General features: G+C 40.4%; 1 protein-coding gene across 1 annotated transcript; it reads right to left on the reverse strand.

Moving 5' to 3' along the window:
- Positions 1-2500: 2500 nt before the first annotated feature.
- LOC106596891 (noelin-3) lies at positions 2501-21026 on the reverse strand. The gene is made up of 5 exons (XM_014188145.3): positions 20883-21026; positions 19411-19566; positions 18428-18647; positions 6727-6833; positions 2501-4211 (listed from the first exon to the last, which is right to left on the reverse strand). Exons 2-5 carry the CDS (start codon positions 19555-19557, stop codon positions 3534-3536), a joined length of 1152 nt encoding a protein of 383 aa, XP_014043620.2. The 5' UTR covers positions 19558-19566; positions 20883-21026; the 3' UTR covers positions 2501-3533.
- Positions 21027-24463: the final 3437 nt, after the last annotated feature.

The raw sequence follows: 24463 nt of genomic DNA on the forward strand, positions 1-24463 counted from the left end.
CCTCTGAATAAGTAAGTGTTCAAAAACTTTGGACCGGTAGTGTGTGTGGGAACTCCTTCAAGACTGTTGGAAAAGCATTCCAGGTGAAGCTGGTTGAGAAAATGCCAGGAGTGTTTAAAGCTGTCATCAAGCCAAAGGGTGGCTACTTTGAAGAATATAAAATATACTTTGATTTGTTTAGCACTTTTGGGTTAATACATGATTCCATATGTGATTTTTCATAGTTGTGATGTCTTCACTATTATTGTACAATGTAGAAAATAGTCCAAATAAAGAAAAACTCTGGAATGAGTAGGTTTGTCCACACTTTTGACTGGTGCTGTATGTCTCTGGTCTTAGCTAAACCACAGCCTCTGGTACTGTATGTCTCTGGTCTTAGCTGTACCACAGCCTCTGGTACTGTATGTCTCTGGTCTTAGCTGTACCACAGCCTCTGGTACTGTATGTCTCTGGTACTGTATGTCTCTGGTCTTAGCTGTACCACAGCCTCTGGTACTGTATGTCTCTGGTACTGTATGTCTCTGGTACTGTATGTCTCTGGTCTTAGCTGAACCACAGCCTCTGGTACTGTATGTCTCTGGTACTGTATGTCTCTGGTCTTAGCTATACCTCAGCCTCTGGTACTGTATGTCTCTGGTCTTAGCTGTACCACAGCCTCTGGTACTGTATGTCTCTGGTACTGTATGTCTCTGGTACTGTATGTCTCTGGTCTTAGCTATACCACAGCCTCTGGTACTGTATGTCTCTGGTACTGTATGTCTCTGGTACTGTATGTCTCTGGTCTTAGCTGAACCACAGCTTCTGGTACTGTATGTCTCTGGTATTGTCTGGTTTAGGAGAGAGAGCTGGTAGTGGGTAGGGATTCTGGAGCTGGTGGTGGGTAGGGATTCTGGAACTGGTGGTGGGTAGGGATTCTGGAACTGGTGGTGGGTAGGGATTCTGGATTCTGGAGCTGGTAGTGGGTAGGGATTCTGGATTCTAGAGCTGGTGGTGGGTAGGGATTCTGGAACTGGTGGTGGGTAGGGATTCTGGATTCTGGAGCTGGTGGTGGGTAGGGATTCTGGATTCTAGAGCTGGTGGTGGGTAGGGATTCTGGATTCTAGAGCTGCTGGTGGGTAGGGATTCTGGATTCTGGAGCTGGTGGTGGGTAGGGATTCTGGATTCTGGAGCTGGTAGTGGGTAGGGATTCTGGATTCTAGAGCTGGTGGTGGGTAGGGATTCTGGATTCTGGAGCTGGTAGTGGGTAGGGATTCTGGATTCTGGAGCTGGTGGTGGGTAGGGATTCTGGATTCTGGAGCTGGTAGTGGGTAGGGATTCTGGATTCTGGAGCTGGTGGTGGGTAGGGATTCTGGATTCTGGAGCTGGTAGTGGGTAGGGATTCTGGATTCTGGAGCTGGTAGTGGGTAGGGATTCTGGATTCTGGAGCTGGTGGTGGGTAGGGATTCTGGATTCTGGAGCTGGTGGTGGGTAGGGATTCTGGATTCTAGAGCTGGTGGTGGGTAGGGATTCTGGATTCTGGAGCTGGTGGTGGGTAGGGATTCTGGATTCTGGAGCTGGTGGTGGGTAGGGATTCTGGATTCTGGAGCTGGTGGTGGGTAGGGATTCTGGATTCTGGAGCTGGTGGTGGGTAGGGATTCTGGATTCTGGAGCTGGTGGTGGGTAGGGATTCTGGAACTGGTGGTGGGTAGGGATTCTGGTGGGGAGGTCAGGGTGTTTTGGTGCATGGTCGTCTGGACACACACACACACACACACACACACACACACACACACACACACACACACACACACACACACACACACACACACACACACACACACACACACACACACACACAATGGCAACAACACTCAGGTCAGACCTGATAGAGTGGTAATCACCATAGGAGCTCATTTACTCTGCTATTCTCCTGAAATTCTGATTAGAAAGGCTTCAGTTGTTTCTGATAGAGATCACTAACAAATGCGAATATATCACATGTTCTTGTGACCCGATTCACACTGGAAACTTGGACTTAAGTCATTAAAACATGGAAGTAAAGCTGGAATCCTTAATGGTGAAACTGCCTCGTCCGTTGGTGATATTACAACAACAAAGAAGTCACAGCAAACAACCAACACTGTTTTTTTACCCTCTGACATCATTGCTCTAACATCATTGCTCTAACATCATTGCTCTGACATCATTGCTCTGACATCATTGTACACGTGATAGAACAACGCAATATGTACTCTACTTTTTTTTTTTACCAGGTGCCCAGTGGCGCTGTTTCCCCATTCGGCGCATTCCATCTTTAAGGCAAAATGTTTGACTTAAGTCCATATTAAGTGAACTTATCTTAAGTCTGAATAGGGCCCATAGAGATCACTGTTTGCATAATGTGTTATCACAGACAATCGATTCCCTCATCAAGTTACAAAATAAAGATACTACATCGTAGTAACATTGCAGTTCGACACAAACTAATATTCTGAGCAAATCAATACTCCGGCTACAAAACTTAATCAAGAACAATAATAACTTTATTTCCATAATGTAACAGTAATTATGTATATAAATGTGTATTTTCCTGTTTATCCATATACAGTATAATCAGACAATAATCATTAATTGTGTTACAATGGGAAAGAGAGATGGTTGCCGAGAGAGTCCACAGACAGAGTTATAGATGCTATCAGGACAGCCATACGTTGAATCCAAAATGGCATCCTATTCCCTATATAGTGTGCTACTTTTGACCAGAGCCCTTTGGGACCTAGGGTGCCATTTTGGATGCAAATCACAGAGAGCTAGACATGCTATCATAGACATTCATGCAGGACAGGACACCTGTTATCCTATGGACTTACAGAACAGACTGCACTGAATAAGGCATACTCCTATTGACACTGTTGCAATGGATACAAAAGCTAAGTTACCCAAGCCCACCCAATCAGAGGTATGTTACCCAAGCCCACCCAATCAGAGGTATGTTACCCAAGCCCACCCAACCAGAGGCATGTTACCCAAGCCCCGCCAACCAGAGGCATGTTACCCAAGCCCAGCCAATCAGAGGCATGTTGCCCAAGCCCAGCCAATCAGAGGCATGTTACCCAGCCCAGACAATCTCTCATAGAGTCCAGTGTAGAGTAGCTGAAAGGAAAGGGATAAAGTGAAAATAAAGGCTTGTGTCAAAAGAGAGGAAAATGAATTTAAAAAAAACCAAGAGGAAGACTGTCAGGGCATGATGTCATCGTTAGAGGGCCAGATGATTTAAAATTGGGGTTGCTAGGTAGAACTACCATAGAATATCATGACTCTGTCATGACATTGGGAGACAGTTCAGAGTTCAGAGGCCAACATCTTTAGTAATTCTTGCATTAGGAATTTGAAAGGGAAGCCAATAGATCCGAAGATGGATTGTCAAAAGAAGATAGCAAAAAAATACCATTTAGAGACCCAACAATAGAACTCCCACAATGACTGACGTAACACCGGAACACCAGGAATGTTAGTCAGTGGAATCCTTTGAGTTCCTCGGCGGTTCTTCCTCCTCACGAATCGTCCTCTGTCTTGATGATATGGAACAACGTGACGTTGAACAGAACCTGGTGTCCATTGTTCCAGCCGTACAGCGCCCGGTCCCTGGCGTTATAGTCCAGCATGGACATGTGGAAGAACTGGTTATGGAAGGGAATGTCTGTGTACTCATAGTTAGAGGTCTTGGTGGAGTATGCGTAGTAAACCTTAGCACCAGTCAGGTGAGAGTTGGTGATGTAGAGTGTTCCACAGATCATAAAGGACTCCCCGGCGTTCCGTTTGGAATATTCCGTGTTCCAGGTTCCGAGGACCTGTAGCGTGTCGGGGTTGAGCTGGCTGATGACGATGTTTCCTGCGTTCTGATTGGTGGCGTAGACGGCCCACAGGCCCAGCTCGTCGGCCATGAGGTCTATGTCGGAGAAGCCTCCCCAGGTGTAAGGGTAGACGTTGTGGAAGCCGGCGTTCTCCAGGGCTCTCTGGGTCACAACGCGGCCCGTCTCGAAGCGGTAACACACCACGATGTTGCTCTGGACCTTGTTGTAGTACAGAGAGCCGTTGTACACCACGTGATCGGTCCCGGCCCACTTGAACGGCAGGTTGTAGGTTCGAGACTCGGCCCCGGAAACAAAGTCTGCTATGGACTTGTACTCTTTGACGATCTTGTTGTTGGTGTAGCTATCCATGTACCAGACCTGTGGTTAGAACACAAGTACAAGAGAACATAAGCAATTTAAAGGTCTACTCTGTACGTACATTAGTCACAACATAGCACATGGGTCGTTCCACCAATCCTTTTGAAGTGTACTGTAACTATTTTATACCGAATTTCAACATTGTCATAAAAAGTACGTTAAACTTGTTTTCCCATCTCAAGAGGTTAAATAACAATACATACTATAGTAATAAGTGCATATTAAGTATCAAATAAAGTAACAGGGTTCATCTTGGATCAGCCATAAATTCCCTTGTGACAGGAGGAATGGAAGCGTGTTGTATGAAACAGGGAGTGACAATTGAATGCAAGCTTCACATAAAAAAAAATGTATACATTTTACATTTCTAGTCTGTCTATCTATTAGTACAGGGTTTACGTGTTATGCTCGTTCCACTCAGTTTTCCACCACAAAACACCTGAAAAATTGACAAAAAGAGTGTAACCAGCTCACCTGCGTTAACGCTATTATTTTACTATTAGATGTTTCTTTAGAAAAAAAATATTCTGAAAATAAATAGTTTTACCATATTAAAAGGAGAATTCAGTTCACGTAAAAGTGTTGACCATAAAATGAGGGACACTATTTTGAATCACTATTATCTTTATAAATGACTTTGTCAAAGAAACAAAAATAACTAGGGCTTTGCAATGATGGTGCAAACTTGCGATACATTTTGGGATTAATTGGGTTAAAATATTCCTAGAAGTGACACAGGGTTGACAGAGGGTCAAAATACTGAATTTTGGCACTTTAGCAAGTCTTTATTCATATAAAACAAATCTGAATTACTGAATTATCCATGTAGTCTGTATTAAAGTGCACTTTGTGTAATATAACAAGTTTATAAAATTCAATATTGGTGCACAATTTCTACTTAAAATATCAAAGGGACCCAAAAGGCCCTCTTTTCGTGGAAAGACCCACATACAGCCAAAACAGAAGGTTGGACAAAGCCACATCAGCTCTTTGTCTCAAATGCCTTTCCATCACTTTGAAAGCAGCAGCAGTATGATGTAGTTAGACCAGCCCAAAAGTATATTTAAGCAATAAGGCACCAGGGGGGTTGTGGTATATGACCGATATTGTCACGCTCTGACCTATGAGAGCTGTTTTTTCTCTGTGTAGTTAGGACAGGGGGTGATATGGGTGGGCAGTCTATGTTTGTTGTTTCTATGTTTAGTTCTTGTTTTTCTATTTCTATGTTGAGTTTTGGGATGATCTCCAATTAGAGGCAACTGGTTCGTGTTGTCTCTAATTGGAGATCATATTTAAGTTGGGGGTTTTCTATGGTGTTTTGTGGGTAGTTGTTTTCCGTTTTGTGGTTGTTGCCTGACGGAACTGTTTGCTGTCGTTTTTGTTCCTTTGTAAAGTGTTTCATTTTTCCATTAAATAATAATCATGAGCACTCACCTTGCCGTGCCTTGGTCCCCTCTATACGACTGCCGTTACAGATATACCACAGCTAAGGGCTGTTCTTATGCATGACACATTGCGGGACACATTGCAGAGTGCCTGAACACAGTCTTTAGCCGTGGTATATTGGCCATATACCACAAACCCCTGAGGTGCCTTATTGCTATTATAAACTGGTTACCAATGTAATTAGAGTAGTACAAATAAATGTTTTGTCATACCCATAATATATAGTCTGATATACCATGGCTGTCAGCCAATCAGCATTCAGGGATCGAACCACCCAGTTTATAATTATTCATAGATATAACACCCATGAACTACATCTATCTATCTGTCTAATCTATCTATTGTGGCGTACCGCGGACTAGCCACCAGAGGGAGTCTCGTCGAGGCCTGGTGAAAGACTGAGTCTACATCACGCGGTGGTGGCTACCTCTGCTGGACGTGCCAGGTCTGGACGGGTCCACCAGCCAGGACTAATTGGGGCTGATTGAGGCTGGAGAGTAATCTAGGGGCTGATTGCTCACCAGCCGTATGGGGCCCATAAAGCTGCCAGGAGGGAGAGGTTGGAAGAGGTGAAAGGTTGATATACGTCCTCATGGTCAGCTAGAACCGAGGGCCTCGGTGTTCTACCCCAGAGGAGACAGCATTCCCCGGAGCCCAGAAGGTGGTAACCCGGAAGAGGTCTCCTGGAGGAGGTCTCCTGGAAGAGGTCTCCTGGAGGAGGTCTCCTGGGAGAGGTGTACTGGAAGAGGTCTCCTGGAAGAGGTCTCTTGGAGGAGGTCTCTTGGAGGAGGTCTACTGGAAGAGGTCTCCTGGAAGAGGTCTCCTGGAGGAGGTCTCCTGGAAGAGGTCTACTGGAAGAGGTCTCCTGGAGGAGGTCTCCCGGAGCAGGTCTCCCGGAGGAGGTCTGCTGGAGGAGACCGGTTAATTTTCTTTTTCTTTATTGGTTTAAATAAACACCCTTGAAACTGAGGTATCACACTTGTGTCTGTGTTTAGATCAAACCCCCTGGTCTAAGAAACTATCTATATATCTGTCAGTCTGTCGGTCGGTCGGTCCTCCCTCCACTCACCCGGTTGTTTCTAGGGGAGGCCTGTGGATCAGTCATCCAAGCTCCAAACCGTGTACCAGAGGTCTTCACCGTCACAGGTCCAGTGATCTTCATCAGTTTACCACATGCTGTTCACACACACACACACACACACACACACACACACACACACACACACACACACACACACACACACACACACACACACACACACACACACACACACACACAACTCAGAATAGATCTCCCCTGACTGTGTTAGTTCTTAACAGCTCATTTCATGACTCTGACAACTGGAACACTCCACCTGTTATCAAATTAATCTGTGACCAGGGCTGCGTCCCAAATGGAACGCTATTCCTTATTCCCATAAAGCTCTGGTCAAAACTAGTGCAAAAGAGACCGTCACAGTTCACTCCAACATCAAAGTTGATCAGTTTTCAGACCTCCACATGTACAGTGGCTTGTGAAAGTATTCACCCCCTTGGCATTTTTCCTATTTTGTTGCCTTACAACCTGGAATTAAAATTGATTTTTAGGGGGGTTTGTATCATCTGACTTACACAACATGCCTACCACTTTGAAGTTGCAAAATATTTTATTGAGAAACAAACAAGAAATAACACAGAAAACAGAAAACTTGAGCGTGCATAACTATTCACCCCTCCCAAAGTCAATACTTTGTAGAGCCACCTTTTGCAGCAACTACAGCTGCAAGTCTCTTGGGGTGTGTCTCTATAAGCTTGGCACATCTAGCCACTGGGATTTTTGCCCATTCTTCAAGGCAAAACTGCTCAGCTCCTTCAAGGTGGATGGGTTCCGCTGGTGTAAAGAAGTCATAACACAGATTCTCAATTGGATTGAGGTCTGGGCTTTCACTAGGCCATTCCAAGACATTTAAATGTTTCCCATTAAACCACTCAAGTGTTGCTTTAGCAGTATGCTTAGGGTCATTGTCCTGCTGGAAGGTGATCCTCTGTCCCAATTTCAAATCTGTGAAACTGGTTTCCCCTCAAGAATTTCCCTGTATTTAGAGCCATCCATCATTCCTTCAATTCTGACCAGTTTCCCAGTCCCTGCCGATGAAAAACATCATGCTTCACTGTAGGGATGGTGTTCTCGGGGTGATGGGAGGTGTTGGGTTTGCACCAGACATAGCGTTTTCCTTGATGGCAAAAAAGCTAAATTTTAGTCTCATCTGACCAGAGTACCTTCTTCCATATGTTTGGGGAGTCTCCCACATGCCTTTTGGCGAACACCAAACATGTTTGCATATTTTTTTCTGGCCACTCCTCCGTAAAGCCCAGCTCTGTGGAGTGTACGGCTTAAAGTGGTCCTATGGACAGATACTCCAAACTCCGTTGTTGTCACAGTTGTCGTAGTGATGAGACCAAAACGCAGCAGGTATGTGTATGCTCATCTTGACGTTTAATAAATTCAAAATGAACACCAAAATAACAAAAGAACGAATGATCAACAAAACAGTCTGGCAAGGCACAAGGATAAACACAGAACAATCTCCCACAAATGACAAACACAAACACACCCTAATATATGGGACTCTCAATCAAAGGCAAATAGACAACACCTGTCTTCAACTGAGAGTCCCAACCCCAATTAACCAAACATAGAAACAGACATACTAGACTCAACATAGAATACATGAAAATAAAACAGTGCCCAAAAACCCCGGAATACTTAAATCAAATGCCCCTTCAACAAACACACCACCCCGAACCACATAAAACGAATACCCTCTGCCACGTCCTGACCAAACTACAATGACAATTAACCCTTAGTAGTAGTAGTAGTAGTATGAATAGTAGCAGTAGCAATAGTAGTAGAAGTAGTAGTAGTTGTAGTAGTAGGAATAGTAGCAGTAGTAGTAGTAGTAGTAGTAGTAGTAGTAGTAGTAGTAGCAGTAGTAGGAATATTAGCAGTAGTTGTAGTAGTAAGAATAGTAGCAGGAGTAGTAGGAATAGTAGCATTAGTAGTAGGAATAGTAGTAGTAGTAGTAGGAATAGTAGGAATAGTAGCAGTGGCATTAGTAGCAGTAGTAGGAATAGTAGTAGTAGTAGTAGTAGTAGTAGAAATAGTAGCAGTAGCATTAGTAGCAGTAGTAGTAGTAGTAGGACTAGTAGTAGTGGTAGTAGTAGTAGTAGTAGTAGTAGTAGTAGTAGTAGTAGTAGTAGTAGGAATAGTAGCAGTAGCATTAGTAGTAGTAGTAGTAGTGGGAATAGTAGTAGTAGTAGTAGTAGTAGTAGTAGGAATAGTAGCAGTGGCATTAGTAGCAGTAGTAGGAATAGGATTAGTCAGAATAGTAGCAGTAGTAGTAGTAGGAATAGTAGTAGTATTAGTAGTAGTAGGAATAGTAGCAGTAGCATTAGTAGCAGTAGTAGTAGTAGTAGTAGTAGGAATAGCAGTAGTGGTAGTAGTAGTAGTAGTAGTAGTAGTAGTAGTAGCAGAAGTAGGAATATTAGCAGTAGTAGTAGTAGGAATAGTAGCAGTAGCATTAGTAGTAGTAGTAGGAATAGGATTAGTCAGAATAGTAGCAGTAGTAGTAGTAGGAATAGTAGTAGTATTAGTAGTAGTAGGAATAGTAGCAGTAGCATTAGTAGCAGTAGTAGGAATAGTAGTAGTAGTAGTAGTAGTAGTAGTAGAAGTAGCAGTAGTAGGAATATTAGCAGTAGTTGTAGTAGTAAAAAAAGTAGCAGTAGTAGTAGGAATAGTAGCAGTAGCATTAGTAGTATGAATAGTAGTAGTAGGAATAGTAGTAGTAGTAGTAGTAGTAGTAGTAGTAGTAGTAGTAGTAGTAGTAGTAGTAGGAATAGTAGCAGTAGCATTAGTAGCAGTAGTAGGAATAGTAGTAGTAGTAGTAGTAGTAGTAGTAGTAGGAATAGTAGCAGTAGCATTAGTAGCAGTAGTAGTAGTAGTATTAGTAGGAATAGTAGTAGTGGTAGTAGTAGTAGTAGTAGTAGTAGTAGTAGTAGTAGCAGCAGAAGTAGGAATATTAGCAGTAGTAGTAGTAGGAATAGTAGCAGTAGCATTAGTAGTAGTAGTAGTAGTAGGAATAGGATTAGTAGTAGCAGTAGTAGTAGTAGGAATAGTAGCATTAGTAGTAGTAGTAGTAGGAATAGTAGTAGTAGTAGTAGTAGTAGTAGTAGTAGTAGGAATAGTAGCAGTAGCATTAGTAGCAGTAGTAGGAATAGTAGTAGTAGTAGTAGTAGTAGTAGTAGGAATAGTAGCAGTAGCATTAGTAGCAGTAGTAGGAATAGTAGTAGTAGTAGTAGTAGTAGTAGGAATAGTAGCAGTAGCATTAGTAGCAGTAGTAGTAGTAGTATTAGTAGGAATAGTAGTAGTAGTAGTAGCAGAAGTAGGAATATTAGCAGTAGTAGTAGTAGGAATAGTAGCAGTAGCATTAGTAGTAGTAGTAGTAGTAGTAGAATAGGATTAGTAGTAGTAGTAGTAGTAGTAGTAGTAGTAGGAATAGTAGCATTAGTAGTAGCAGTAGTAGGAATAGTAGTAGTAGTAGTAGTAGTCAGAATAGTAGCAGTAGTAGTAGGAATAGTAGTAGTAGTAGTAGTAGCAGTAGTAGTGGTAGTAGTAGTAGTAGTAGTAGTAGTAGTATGAATAGTAGTAGTAGTAGTAGTGTCAGTAGTAGTAGTAGTGTCAGTAGTAGTAGGAATATTAGCAGTAGTAGTAGTAGGAATAGTAGTAGTAGTAGCAGTAGTAGTAGTAGTAGTAGGAATAATAGTAGTAGTAGTAGTAGTAATTGTAGTAGTAGTAGTAGTAGTAGTAGGAATAGTAGCAGTAGCATTAGTAGTAGTAGTAGTAGTGGGAATAGTAGTAGTAGTAGTGGGAATAGTAGTAGTAGTAGTAGTAGTAGTAGTAGTAGGAATAGTAGCAGTGGCATTAGTAGCAGTAGTAGGAATAGTAGTAGTAGTAGTAGTAGTAGTAGTAGTAGGAATAGTAGCAGTAGCATTAGTAGTAGTAGTAGTAGTGGGAATAGTAGTAGTAGTAGTGGGAATAGTAGTAGTAGCAGTAGCATTAGTAGCAGTAGTAGTAGTAGTAGTAGTAGGAATAGCAGTAGTGGTAGTAGTAGTAGTAGTAGTAGTAGTAGTAGTAGCAGAAGTAGGAATATTAGCAGTAGTAGTAGTAGGAATAGTAGCAGTAGCATTAGTAGTAGTAGTAGGAATAGGATTAGTCAGAATAGTAGCAGTAGTAGTAGTAGGAATAGTAGTAGTATTAGTAGTAGTAGGAATAGTAGCAGTAGCATTAGTAGCAGTAGTAGGAATAGTAGTAGTAGTAGTAGTAGTAGTAGTAGAAGTAGCAGTAGTAGGAATATTAGCAGTAGTTGTAGTAGTAAAAAAAGTAGCAGTAGTAGTAGGAATAGTAGCAGTAGCATTAGTAGTATGAATAGTAGTAGTATGAATAGTAGTAGTAGTAGTAGGAATAGTAGTAGTAGTAGTAGTAGTAGTAGTAGTAGTAGTAGTAGTAGTAGTAGTAGGAATAGTAGCAGTAGCATTAGTAGCAGTAGTAGGAATAGTAATAGTAGTAGTAGTAGTAGTAGTAGGAATAGTAGCAGTAGCATTAGTAGCAGTAGTAGTAGTAGTATTAGTAGGAATAGTAGTAGTGGTAGTAGTAGTAGTAGTAGTAGTAGTAGTAGTAGTAGCAGCAGAAGTAGGAATATTAGCAGTAGTAGTAGTAGGAATAGTAGCAGTAGCATTAGTAGTAGTAGTAGTAGTAGGAATAGGATTAGTAGTAGTTGTAGTAGTAGTAGGAATAGTAGCATTAGTAGTAGTAGTAGTAGGAATAGTAGTAGTAGTAGTAGTAGTAGTAGTAGTAGTAGGAATAGTAGCAGTAGCATTAGTAGCAGTAGTAGGAATAGTAGTAGTAGTAGTAGTAGTAGTAGTAGGAATAGTAGCAGTAGCATTAGTAGCAGTAGTAGGAATAGTAGTAGTAGTAGTAGTAGTAGTAGGAATAGTAGCAGTAGCATTAGTAGCAGTAGTAGTAGTAGTATTAGTAGGAATAGTAGTAGTAGTAGTAGCAGAAGTAGGAATATTAGCAGTAGTAGTAGTAGGAATAGTAGCAGTAGCATTAGTAGTAGTAGTAGTAGTAGTAGAATAGGATTAGTAGTAGTAGTAGTAGTAGTAGTAGTAGGAATAGTAGCATTAGTAGTAGCAGTAGTAGGAATAGTAGTAGTAGTAGTAGTAGTCAGAATAGTAGCAGTAGTAGTAGGAATAGTAGTAGTAGTAGTAGTAGCAGTAGTAGTAGTAGGAATAGTAGTATTAGTATTAGTAGTAGTAGTAGTAGTAGTAGTGGGAATAGTAGTTGTAGTGGTAGGAATAGTAGTAGTAGTAGCAGTAGCATTAGTAGTAGTATTAGAAGGAATAGTAGTAGTTGTAGCAGTTGCAATATTAGTAGTAGGAATGGTAGTAGTAGTAGTAGTGGGAATAGTAGTTGTAGTGGAAGGAATAGTAGTAGTAGTAGCAGTAGCATTAGTAGTAGTAGTAGAAGGAATAGTAGTAGTAGTAGTAGTAGTAGTATGAATAGTAGCAGTAGCAATAGTAGTAGAAGTAGTAGTAGTTGTAGTAGTAGGAATAGTAGCAGTAGCATTAGTAGTAGAAGTAGTAGTAGTTGTAGTAGGAATAGTAGTAGTAGTAGTAGGAATAGTAGTAGTAGTAGTAGTAGTAGGAATAGTAGCATTAGTAGCAGTAGTAGGAAGGGGATTAGTAGTAGTAGTAGTAGTAGTAGGAATAGTAGCATTAGTAGTAGCAGTAGTAGGAATAGTAGTAGTAGTAGTAGTAGTCGGAATAGTAGCAGTAGTAGTAGTAGTAGTAGCAGTAGTAGTAGTAGTAGCAGTAGTAGTAGGAATAGTAGTAGTAGTAGTAGTAGCAGTAGTAGTAGTAGGAATAGTAGTAGTAGTATTAGTAGTAGGAATAGTAGCAGTAGCATTAGTAGTGGTAGTAGCAGTAGGAATAGTAGTAGTAGTAGGAATATTAGCAGTAGTAGTAGCAGTAGTAGTAGCAGTAGTAGTAGCAGTAGTCGTAATAGCAGTAGTAGTAGTAGTAGTAGTAGCAGTAGTAGTGGTAGGAATAGTAGTAATAGTAGTAGCAGTAGTCGTAGTTGCATTAGTAGCAGTAGTAGTAGTAGTAGTAGCAGTAGTAGTGGTAGTAGTAGTAGTAGTAGTAGTATGAATAGTAGTAGTAGTACTAGTAGTAGTAGTAGTAGTAGTAGCAGTAGTAGTAGGAATATTAGCAGTAGTAGTGGTAGTAGTAGCAGTAGTAGTGGTAGTAGTAGTAGTAGTAGTAGTAGTAGTAGTAGTAGTAGTAGTAGTAGTGTCAGTAGTAGTAGGAATATTAGCAGTAGTAGTAGTAGGAATAGTTGTAGTAGTAGCAGTAGTAGTAGTAGTAGTAGGAATAGTAGTAGTAGTAGTAGCAGTAGTAGTGGTAGGAATAGTAGTAGTAGTAGTTGTAGTAGTAGTAGTAGCAGTAGTAGTGGTAGGAATAGTAGTAACAGTAGTAGCAGTAGTCGTAGTAGCATTAGTAGCAGTAGTAGTGGTAGTAGTAGTAGTAGTAGTAGTAGTAGTATGAATAGTAGTAGTAGTAGTAGTGTCAGTAGTAGTAGTAGTGTCAGTAGTAGTAGGAATATTAGCAGTAGTAGTAGTAGGAATAGTAGTAGTAGTAGCAGTAGTAGTAGTAGTAGTAGGAATAATAGTAGTAGTAGTAGTAGTAATTGTAGTAGTAGTAGTAGTAGCAGTAGTAGTGGTAGGAATAGTAGTAATAGTAGTAGCAGTAGTCGTAGTAGCATTAGTAGCAGTAGTAGTAGTAGTAGTAGCAGTAGTAGTGGTAGTAGTAGTAGTACTAGTAGTATGAATAGTAGTAGTAGTAGTAGTAGCAGTAGTAGTAGTGTCAGTAGTAGTAGGAATATTAGCAGTAGTAGTAGTAGGAATAGTAGTAGTAGTAGCAGTAGTAGTAGTAGTAGTAGTAGGAATAGTAGTAGTAGTAGTAGCAGTAGTAGTGGTAGGAATAGTAGTAGTAGTAGTAGTAGTAGTAGTAGAAGTAGCAGTAGTAGTGGTAGGAATAGTAGTAATAGTAGTAGCAGTAGACGTAGTAGCATTAGTAGCAGTAGTAGTAGTAGTAGTAGCAGTAGTAGTGGTAGTAGTAGTAGTAGTAGTAGTAGTAGTAGTAGTAGTAGCAGTAGTAGTGGTAGGAATAGTAGTAGTAGTAGTAGTAGTAGTAGTAGCAGTAGTAGTGGTAGGAATAGTAGTAATAGTAGTAGCAGTAGTCGTAGTAGCATTAGTAGCAGTAGTAGTAGTAGTAGTAGCAGTAGTAGTGGTAGTAGTAGTAGTAGTAGTAGTATGAATAGTAGTAGTAATAGTAGTAGTAGTAGCCGTAGTAGTAGTGTCAGTAGTAGTAGGAATATTAGCAGTAGTAGTAGTAGGAATAGTAGTAGTAGTAGCAGTAGTAGTAGTAGTAGTAGTAGTAGTAGTAGTAGTAGTAGCAGTAGTAGTGGTAGGAATAGTAGTAGTAGTAGTAGTAGTAGTAGTAGTAGAAGTAGTAGTAGCAGTAGTAGTGGTAGGAATAGTAGTAATAGTAGTAGCAGTAGTCGTAGTAGCATTAGTAGCAGTAGTAGTAGTAGTAGTAGCAGTAGTATTGGTAGTAGTAGTAGTAGTAGTAGTAGTAGTAGGAATAGTAGTAGTAGTAGTAGCAGTAGTAGTGGTAGGAATAGTAGTAGTAGGAATAGTAGTAGTAGTAGTAGCAGTAGTAGTGGTAGGAATAGTAGTAGTAGTAGTAGTAGTAGTAGTAGTAGCAGTAGTAGTGGTAGGAATAGTAGTAATAGTAGTAGCAGTAGTCGTAGTAGCAGTAGTAGTAGTAGTAGTAGCAGTAGTAGTGGTAGTAGTAGTAGTAGTAGTAGTATGAATAGTAGTAGTAATAGTAGTAGTAGCCGTAGTAGTAGTGTCAGTAGTAGTAGGAATATTAGCAGTAGTAGTAGTAGGAATAGTAGTAGTAGTAGTAGTAGCAGTAGTAGTAGTAGTAGTAGTAGTAGTAGTAGTAGTAGTAGTAGTAGTAGTAGTAGCAGTAGTAGTAGTAGTAGCAGTAGTAGTGGTAGGAATAGTAGTAGTAGTAGTAGTAGTAGTAGCAGTAGTAGTGGTAGGAATAGTAGTAATAGTAGTAGCAGTAGTCGTAGTAGCATGAGTAGCAGTAGTAGTAGTAGCAGTAGTAGTGGTAGTAGTAGTAGTAGTAGTAGTAGTAGTAGTAGTATGAATAGTAGTAGTAGTAGTAGTAGCAGTAGTAGTAGTAGTGTCAGTAGTAGTAGGAATAGTAGTAGTAGTAGCAGTAGTAGTAGTAGTAGTAGGAATAGTAGTAGTAGTAGTAGTAGTAGGAATAGTAGTAGTAGTAGTAGTAGGAATAGTAGTAGGAATAGTAGTAGTAGTAGTAGTAGTAGTAGCAGTAGTAGTGGTAGGAATAGTACTAATAGTAGTAGTAGTAGTAGTAGCAGTAGTGGTAGTGTCAGTATTAGTAGGAATATTAGCAGTAGTAGTAGTAGGAATAGTAGTAGTAGTAGTAGTAGTAGGAATAGTAGTAGTAGTAGTAGTAGGAATAGTAGTAGGAATAGTAGTAGTAGGAATAGTAGTAGTAGTAGTAGTAGTAGTAGCAGTAGTAGTAGTAGCATTAGTAGCAGTAGTAGTAGTAGTAGTAGTAGTATGAATAGTAGTAGTAGTAGTAGTAGCAGTAGTGGTAGTGTCAGTATTAGTAGGAATATTAGCAGTAGTAGTAGTAGGAATAGTAGTAGTAGTAGTAGTAGTAGTAGTAGTAGGAATAGTAGTAGTAGTAGTAGTAGTAGTAGTAGTAGTAGTAGTAGTAGTAGTAGTAGTAGTAGTAGTAGTAGTAGTAGTGTCAGTATTAGTAGGAATAGTAGCAGTAGTAGTAGTGTCAGTAGTAGTAGGAATAGTAGTAGTAGTAGTAGTAGTAGCAGTAGTATAATGAATAGTAGTAGTAGTAGTAGTAGTAGCAGTATTAGTAGTGTCAGTATTAGTAGGAATAGTAGCAGTAGTAGTAGTGTCAGTAGTAGTAGGAATAGTAGTAGTAGTAGTAGTAGTAGCAGTAGTAGTAGTAGTAGCAGTAGTAGTAGTGTCAGTAGTAGTAGGAATATTAGCAGTAGTAGTAGTAGTAATAGCAGCAGTTTTAGCAGTTGTAGTAGCAGTGTGCAAAGCTGTCATCAAGGGAAGGGTGGCTATTTGAAGAATCTCAAATATAAAATATATTTTCGTTTGTTTAACACTTATTTGGTTACTACATGATTCCATATGTGTTATTTCATAGTTTTGATGTCTTCAATATTATTCTACAACATAGAAAATAGTTTAAAAAAACTGGAATGAGTAGGTGTTCTAAAACGTGCGTGTGTGTGTGTGCGCGTGTGCGTGCGTGCGTGTGTTTGCGTGCGTGGCAGTGGAGGCTCCTCAGAAGAGCAAGGGGAGGACTATCTTACTCAGTGAATCTCACAAAAATAAAAAAAATAGTGAAACGTTTTAAAGAGTTATCCTTTTTAAATAAAACTATACTAAATATATTCACGTCATCAAATAACTGATTGAAGGTCAACGAAGGTCTACAGTAGCCTCAACAGCACTCTGTAGGGTAGCATCATGGTGTAACCGGAGGACAGCTAGCTTCCGCCCTCCTCTGGGTACATTGACTTCAATAGAAATCCTAGGAGGCTCAAGGTTCTCACCCCCTTCCATAAACTTACACAGTAATTATGACTTCTGGAGGACGTCCTCCAAACTATCAGAGCTCTTGCAGCACTGAACTGACATGTTGTCCATCCAATCAAAGGATCAGAGAATGAATCTAGTACTGAAAGCTTAAACTATAGCTACATAGCACTGCAGTGCATAACATTTTCTTTTAATTATTATTCCACCTTTATTTAACCAGGTAGGCCAGTTGAGAACAAGTTCTCATTTACAACTGCGACCTGGCCAAGATAAAGCAAAGCAATGCGACAAAAACAACAACACAGAGTTACACATGGATTAAACAAATGTACAGTCTTGTTGTGTAGAGAGAGAAAGACAATAGTTGAACAGATTTGAACAAATTCATTTCTTCTTAGTTTACCTTTCACTTACTTAGCCAATGCAGCTAATTATACTGAACAAAAAATATAAACGCAACATGTAAATTGTTGGTCCCATGTTTCATGTGCTGAAATAAAAGATCACAGACATTTTCCATACACACAAAAAGCTTACAGTATTTCGCTCAAAATGTTGTGCGCAAATTTGATTACATCCTTGTTAGTGAGCATTTCTCCTTTGTCAAGATAATCCATCCACCTGACAGGTTTGGCATATCATGAAGCTGATTAAACAGCATGATCATAACACAGGTGCACCTTGTGCTGGGGACACTAAAAGGCCACTCTATAATGTGCAGTTTTGTCACACAACACAAAGCCACAGATGTCCTCAAGTTTTGAGGAGGTGTGTAATTGGCATGGTGACTACAGGAATGTTCTGTTGCCAGAGAATTGAATGTTAATTTCTCTACCATAAGCCACCTCCAACATTGTTTTAGAGAATTTGACAGTACGTCCAACTGGCCTCACAACCGCCGACCACGTGTAACCACGCCAGCCCAGGACCTCTACATCCAGCTTCTTCACACTCCTACTGCAGGTCTAATGGTGCCTATAACTGATTAGCTAATGTTCTTGTCCAAATATCTTCACAAGTTCAGGCCGATGTTGTCTATGTATGATTAACCCATGTGCGTGTCCAGTAGCCTTCACAAGATCAGATGTGGCCCAGACCAGTCACATCTTGTGTTGGTCTACCTTGCCTCATCCAGATGGATTCTGCTTACGTTTGTTTTTTACATGTTTACATGGTGGTGGCAGCATCATGCTGTGGGGATGTTTTTCCATCAGCAGGGACTGGAAAACTGGTCAGAATTGAAGGAATGATGGATGGCTCTAAATACAGGGAAATTCTAGAGGGAAACTTGTTTCAGTCTTCCAGAGATTTGAGATTGGGACAGAGGTTCACCTTCCAGCAGGACAATGACCCTAAGCATACTGCTAAAGCAACACTCGAGTGGTTTAATGGGAAACACTTAAATGTCTTGGAATGGCCCAGACCTCAATCCAATTGTGAATCTGCGGTATGACAAAGATTGCTGTAGACCAGAGGAAAACATCCAGCTTGAAGGAGCTGGAGCAGGATTGCCTTGAAGAATGGACAAAAATCCCAGTGGCTAGATGTGCCAAATTTAAAGAGACATACAACAAGAGACTTGCAGCTGTAGTTGCTGCAAAAGGTGGCTCTACAAAGATTGACTTATTGAATAGTTATGCATGCTCAAGTTCAGTTTTTTTGTCTTATTTCTTGTTTGTTTCACAATAAAAAATATTTTGCATCTTCAAAGTGGTAGGCATGTTGTGTAAATCAAATGATACAACCCCCCCCCCCCCCCCCAACATTAATTTTAATTCCAGGTTGTAAGGCAACAAAATAGGAAAAATGACAAGGGGGTGAATACCTTCGCAAGCCACTGTAGTAGCCTAAACCTATCGCTGTTACATTGAGCTGGGTGAATAGAATATGAATGACAGTCATCCAATATGCTATAATAGAAACCATGCTCAGAAAAAGAATCCTGAACGTCACAAACCGCCACTGATGTGTCTGTCCGTGTGTTTGCTTGTGACTCACTGAGTTTGCTCATGCAGTTGCGTAGCCTGCTCTCCAGATTCAGGACCCTCTGTTGTAGTTCCTCATAGTCATAGGTTCCTATCTCCTCCTGGATGGCTGTGAGCACCATGGAGAGGTTCCTGATCTCCTGTTTAAACTGGGAGATGAGCTGGGCATCTGTCTTGTACTGCTCCAACACAGGGATCAGAGGCTGTAGGGCATCCATCTTACCCTTCAACTCCTATAGGGAGGGAAACACAGGGTTAAATTAAATTCAGTTCAACTCCTGGGGAAGGACAAACACAATTCCAGAGGACAAAATGTTGCATGGAGCATCAATCATTATAATCCCGGAACATCAATCATTAGCATCCTGGAGTTTTCTGATTGCAGATAAATCACATAACAAGATTAGAAGAAAAAAAAAATCAGTTGACAACCTGACCATGATGTCACAAAATATGTTAATTTGAAAGCTTGGTAGCTTGTGTCAAAGGGTATTGTATGTCCCTGCAAATGTTCCTCTAATTTTCCTATTGTCACGTCCTGGCCAGTATATAAGGTTAATTGTTTTGTAGTTTGGTCAGGGCGTGGCAGGGGGTATTTGTTTTATGTGGTTCGGGGTGGTGTGTTTGTGTAAAGGGTGTTTGATTTAGTATTTTCGGGTTTTGGTTTATGTCTAGGTAGTTCTATGTGGAGTCTAGTGAGTGTATGTCTATGTTTGGTTAATTGGGGTTGGGACTCTCAGTTGAAGGCAGGTGTTGTCTATCTGCCTTTGATTGAGAGTCCCATATATTAGGGTGTGTTTGTGTGTGTGATTTGTGGGTGATTGTTCTGTGTTTCGCCTTGTGCCTTACCAGACTGTTTTTGTTGATCGTTCGTGTTTTGTTATTTTGTACGTTCATTTTGAAGATAATTAAAAATCAAGATGAGCATTCACGTACCTGCTGCGTTTTGGTCCTCATTCACCGGCAACAACCTTGACACCTATCAAACAGACTGACCTGGAAGTTCCTGTTGACCTGTGTCTTCCTGTTGGTCTCTATCTGTCTGAACTTTGACCTTAGCTCTTTGAACTGGCCTTCCATCCTCATGATGTACTGGAAGTCTCTCTGAGTCCGCAGGTTTAGCACCTCGATTGACTGGGACATGTTCTGGACCTACAGTACAAGAGAAGAAGAAGAAGAGGCATCACATTAGTTGTTCTGCACCTCAACGAAAGAGAAGAAGAAGAGGCATCACATTAGTTGTTCTGCACCTCAATGAAAGAGAAGAAGAGGCATCATATTAGTTGCTCTGCACCTCAATGAAAGAGGAGAAGAGGCATCACATTAGTTGTTCTGCACCTCAATTAAAGAGAAGAAGAAGAGGCATCACATTAGTTGTTCTGCACTTCAATTAAAGAGAAGAAGAAGAGGCATCACATTAGTTGTTCTGCACTTCAATTAAAGAGAAGAAGAAGAGGCATCACATTAGTTGTTCTGCACCTTAACGAAAGAGAAGAAGAAGAGGCATCATATTAGTTGTTCTGCACCTCAACGAAAGAGAAGAAGAGGCATCATATTAGCTGTTCTTTACCTCAATGAAAGAGAAGAAGAGGGATCATATTAGCTGTTCTTCACCTCAATGAAAGAGAAGAAGAGGCATCATATTAGTTGTTCTGCACCTCAACGAAAGAGAAGAAGAGGCATCATATTAGTTGTTCTTCACCTCAATGAAAGAGAAGAAGAGGCATCACATTAGTTGTTCTGCACCTCAACGGAAGAGGAGAAGAGGCATCACATTAGTTGTTCTGCACCTCAATGAAAGAGGAGAAGAAGACACAACATTGGTTTTCTGCACCCACAAGATTCAAATGTTTTGATTTTATTTTGTAACATTTTGTTTTCATATATATATATATTTTTATTTTAATTTTTTAATTTTTAATGGATAGGGACAACAGTGGTGGGTTTAATTTGAAGTTAATTTTTATTACATTTTTTATAGCTCTTCAATTGGTGTGGAACGGGTCTGGACCAAGTTCAGCCAACAGTTAGTTACAATGCTTCCTCCATTGTGTTTGACTTTTACAGAAAATAATCAACAAAATCACCACTACGTCAAACTCAAACTCTGTGCTACATTACCCACACTCCTCTGTTTCCAATGGTGGGATCCTGAAATGGCCTGGTTGAAACTGCCCTAAGGCATGTTTGTACATTAGTGTTAACTTTACCACACTGGACCACAGTGAATAAGATAGAGAAACCCCCTGGCTTGCTATACAGACAGAATACATTAAAGGCCCATGTTTCATAGATTATTATCATAGATGAGAGTAATACTAGTGACGTTGGTTCATAATGAGTGTGAGAGTGCATCTCTGTGTGTGTGTGTGTGTGTGTGTGTGTGTGTGTGTGTGTGTGTGTGTGTGTGTGTGTGTGTGTGTGTGTGTGTGTGTGTGTGTGTGTGTGTGTGTGTGTGTGTCCAGTACCTTCTCCAGTAGATGTCGGAGCTGTCCCTCCTTGGCATCTCTGGAGCAGAGGTTCTGTTCAGGAGCCACTACTGTACAGATACACCTCCCCTCTGAATCCTGGGCCGAGCTGTACACCTGCCAGCCTTCCTTAGGCTTGACTGTCTACTCACACACACACACACACACACACACACACACACACACACACACACACACACACACACACACACACACACACACACACACACACACACACACACACACACACACACACACACACACACACACACACACACAATGTTCAAGTGAGCTCATTAAACAGTAAAATGGTCTCTGATGGATATTCCTCCTGACAATAATTAACCAATGCAAGAGTCCCGTCATGTGGCCATCGGCTAACACAGTATCTGTATGGTTAACAGTATCTGTGTGGTTAACAGTATCTGTGTGGTTAGCAGTATCTGTATGGTTAACAGTATCTGTCTGGTTAACAGTATCTGTCTGGTTAACAGTATCTGTCTGGTTAACAGTATCTGTGTGGTTAGCAGTATCTGTATGGTTAACAGTATCTGTATGGTTAACAGTATCTGTCTGGTTAACAGTATCTGTATGGTTAACAGTATCTGTCTGGTTAACAGTATCTGTCTGGTTAACAGTATCTGTGTGGTTAACAGTATCTGTGTGGTTAGCAGTATCTGTATGGTTAACAGTATCTGTATGGTTAACAGTATCTGTCTGGTTAACAGTATCTGTATGGTTAACAGTATCTGTGTGGTTAACAGTATCTGTGTGGTTAGCAGTATCTGTATGGTTAACAGTATCTGTCTGGTTAACAGTATCTGTCTGGTTAACAGTATCTGTCTGGTTAACAGTATCTGTGTGGTTAGCAGTATCTGTATGGTTAACAGTATCTGTATGGTTAACAGTATCTGTCTGGTTAACAGTATCTGTATGGTTAACAGTATCTGTCTGGTTAACAGTATCTGTGTGGTTAACAGTATCTGTGTGGTTAACAGTATCTGTCTGGTTAACATTATCTGTGTGGTTAACAGTATCTGTCTGGTTAACAGTATCTGTCTGGTTAACAGTATCTGTCTGGTTAACAGTATCTGTGTGGTTAGCAGTATCTGTCTGGTTAACAGTATCTGTGTGGTTAACAGTATCTGTGTGGTTAACAGTATCTGTATGGTTAACAGTATCTGTGTGGTTAACAGTATCTGTCTGGTTAACATTATCTGTGTGGTTAACAGTATCTGTATGGTTAACAGTATCTGTGTGGTTAACAGTATCTGTATGGTTAACAGTATCTGTGTGGTTAACAGTATCTGTGTGGTTAACAGTATCTGTGTGGTTAACAGTATCTGTGTGGTTAACAGTATCTGTGTGGTTAACAGTATCTGTGTGGTTAACAGTATCTGTATGGTTAACAGTATCTGTCTGGTTAACAGTATCTGTGTGGTTAACAGTATCTGTGTGATTAACAGTATCTGTATGGTTAACAGTATCTGTCTGGTTAACAGTATCTGTCTGGTTAACATTATCTGTCTGGTTAACAGTATCTGTGTGGTTAACAGTATCTGTGTGGTTAACAGTATCTGTCTGGTTAACATTATCTGTATGGTTAACAGTATCTGTCTGGTTAACAGTATCTGTATGGTTAACAGTATCTGTCTGGTTAACATTATCTGTGTGGTTAACAGTATCTGTATGGTTAACAGTATCTGTGTGGTTAACAGTATCTGTCTGGTTAACAGTATCTGTGTGGTTAACAGTATCTGTCTGGTTAACAGTATCTGTATGGTTAACAGTATCTGTCTGGTTAACAGTATCTGTGTGGTTAACAGTATCTGTGTGGTTAACAGTATCTGTGTGGTTAACAGTATCTGTATGGTTAACAGTATCTGTCTGGTTAACAGTATCTGTCTGGTTAACAGTATCTGTGTGGTTAACAGTATCTGTGTGGTTAACAGTATCTGTGTGGTTAACAGTATCTGTGTGGTTAACAGTATCTGTCTGGTTAACAGTATCTGTCTGGTTAACAGTATCTGTATGGTTAACAGTATCTGTGTGGTTAACAGTATCTGTATGGTTAACAGTATCTGTGTGGTTAACAGTATCTGTGTGGTTAACAGTATCTGTGTGGTTAACAGTATCTGTGTGGTTAACAGTATCTGTGTGGTTAACAGTATCTGTATGGTTAACAGTATCTGTGTGGTTAACAGTATCTGTCTGGTTAACAGTATCTGTGTGGTTATGGTTATGTCTAAAATGATGTGAAGGTGATGTCGATACCCCTTGTCTCTCCACACTCCATTTCAACTCCGGAAGCCTTGAAGGACCAGCGGGTAAATCTCTTTCAATTCAATCCCTTTTGTTTTATACAGAATCCCTTTTGATTTGAAGGAAAGCTTCCATACAGAGTCTTTTTGGACCTGAATGCCAACAATTCAAGAGATAAAGGTGTTCTGAGTTGATCTATTTTGCATACCCCACCATACCATCACTGGAAACGATAAACACTTGAGATTGCTATCATTTAAATGCTTACAAACAGTGTTGTCTAACTATTTTATAATTTCTTAAAATACGTTTTTTTATTTTAATTTTATGTATGTAATCTTTTAATCTTAAATGTATATTATCTAAAAATGCATAGACAACGATTATTTTCATATTCGCATATGTTGTAGCCGAACCTATTTTACATAATAGGAGGTTTCATGTTGTGTCCGCCATCATCCTTTTGAATACAGGGTCAAGTGTCAAGTTTTGGCAGATAAATGTATTTTCAAACGGTACCACAAAGATGGTTGGAGTTCCACACATCAGACAACGTTGACTTGAATGGGAATATCAGTTGTTTTAAAATAATACTGTCAATCCTCCAAGAGGAAACCTATTGAAATCATAGAACTATAGGTAATACGATAGATGTGGCCATTTAAGTTGACATTCGATGGTGGGCTGGACCGGCGGCCATCTTTGTGGTAATAATAAGAAGTTGGCACATTCTGAAATATGATGATAGTCTCGTTAATGTGTTTTCTGATCTTCCCCTGGTCGTATTCTCGCGGGGCAGAAATCTCAGAGACCAATTGGTAAACTCTGATTTACCACCCCAAGATATTCCTGATCACAACGTCTATTTGCGCCCCCTACTGGATGGAAACTGTAAGTGTAACGGCTGAGCTCAATGCAATGGCCCTTATAAATGTAGATCCTTCAAACACCCCCAAACAGGGAAATCTATCCCAATTAAAGGTGTTATTACGTGTTCCACTAAGGCAGTTATTTATCTTATAACTTGTTCTTGTGGTAAAAATGATGTGGGTAAAACAAAGCGTGAATTAAAAGTACGTATCTCAGAGCATCGTAACACCATTAGGTGCAAAAGCTTAACTTACCCAGTTGGGGCCCACTTTTTGGAAGCAAACCATCCGATTTCGTCTCTGCGTTATATTGGTATCGAACATGTCACCCTCCCGAGGAGAGGGGGTGACCTTGATAATTTATTGTTAAAACGAGAGGCTGCCTGGATCTTTAATTTAAAGACCCTTGCTCCCTTCGGTCTCAACATAGACTTTGATCTGAAGCCATTC

Source organism: Salmo salar, chromosome 03 (assembly GCF_965601325.2).
Source record: "Salmo salar chromosome 03, fSalSal1, whole genome shotgun sequence".
NCBI lineage: Eukaryota > Metazoa > Chordata > Actinopteri > Salmoniformes > Salmonidae > Salmo > Salmo salar.

Coding starts and splice junctions, on each gene's coding strand:
- LOC106596891 (XM_014188145.3), bottom strand. CDS start 19,557: ATGTCCCAGTCAATCGAGGTGCTAAACCTGCGGACTCAGAGAGACTTC. Junction 18,648..19,410: donor AGGTCAACAGGAACTTCCAG/GTCAGTCTGTTT, acceptor CCCTCCCTATAG/GAGTTGAAGGGTAAGATGGA. Junction 6,834..18,427: donor CAACTGCATGAGCAAACTCA/GTGAGTCACAAG, acceptor GTGTGTGAACAG/CATGTGGTAAACTGATGAAG.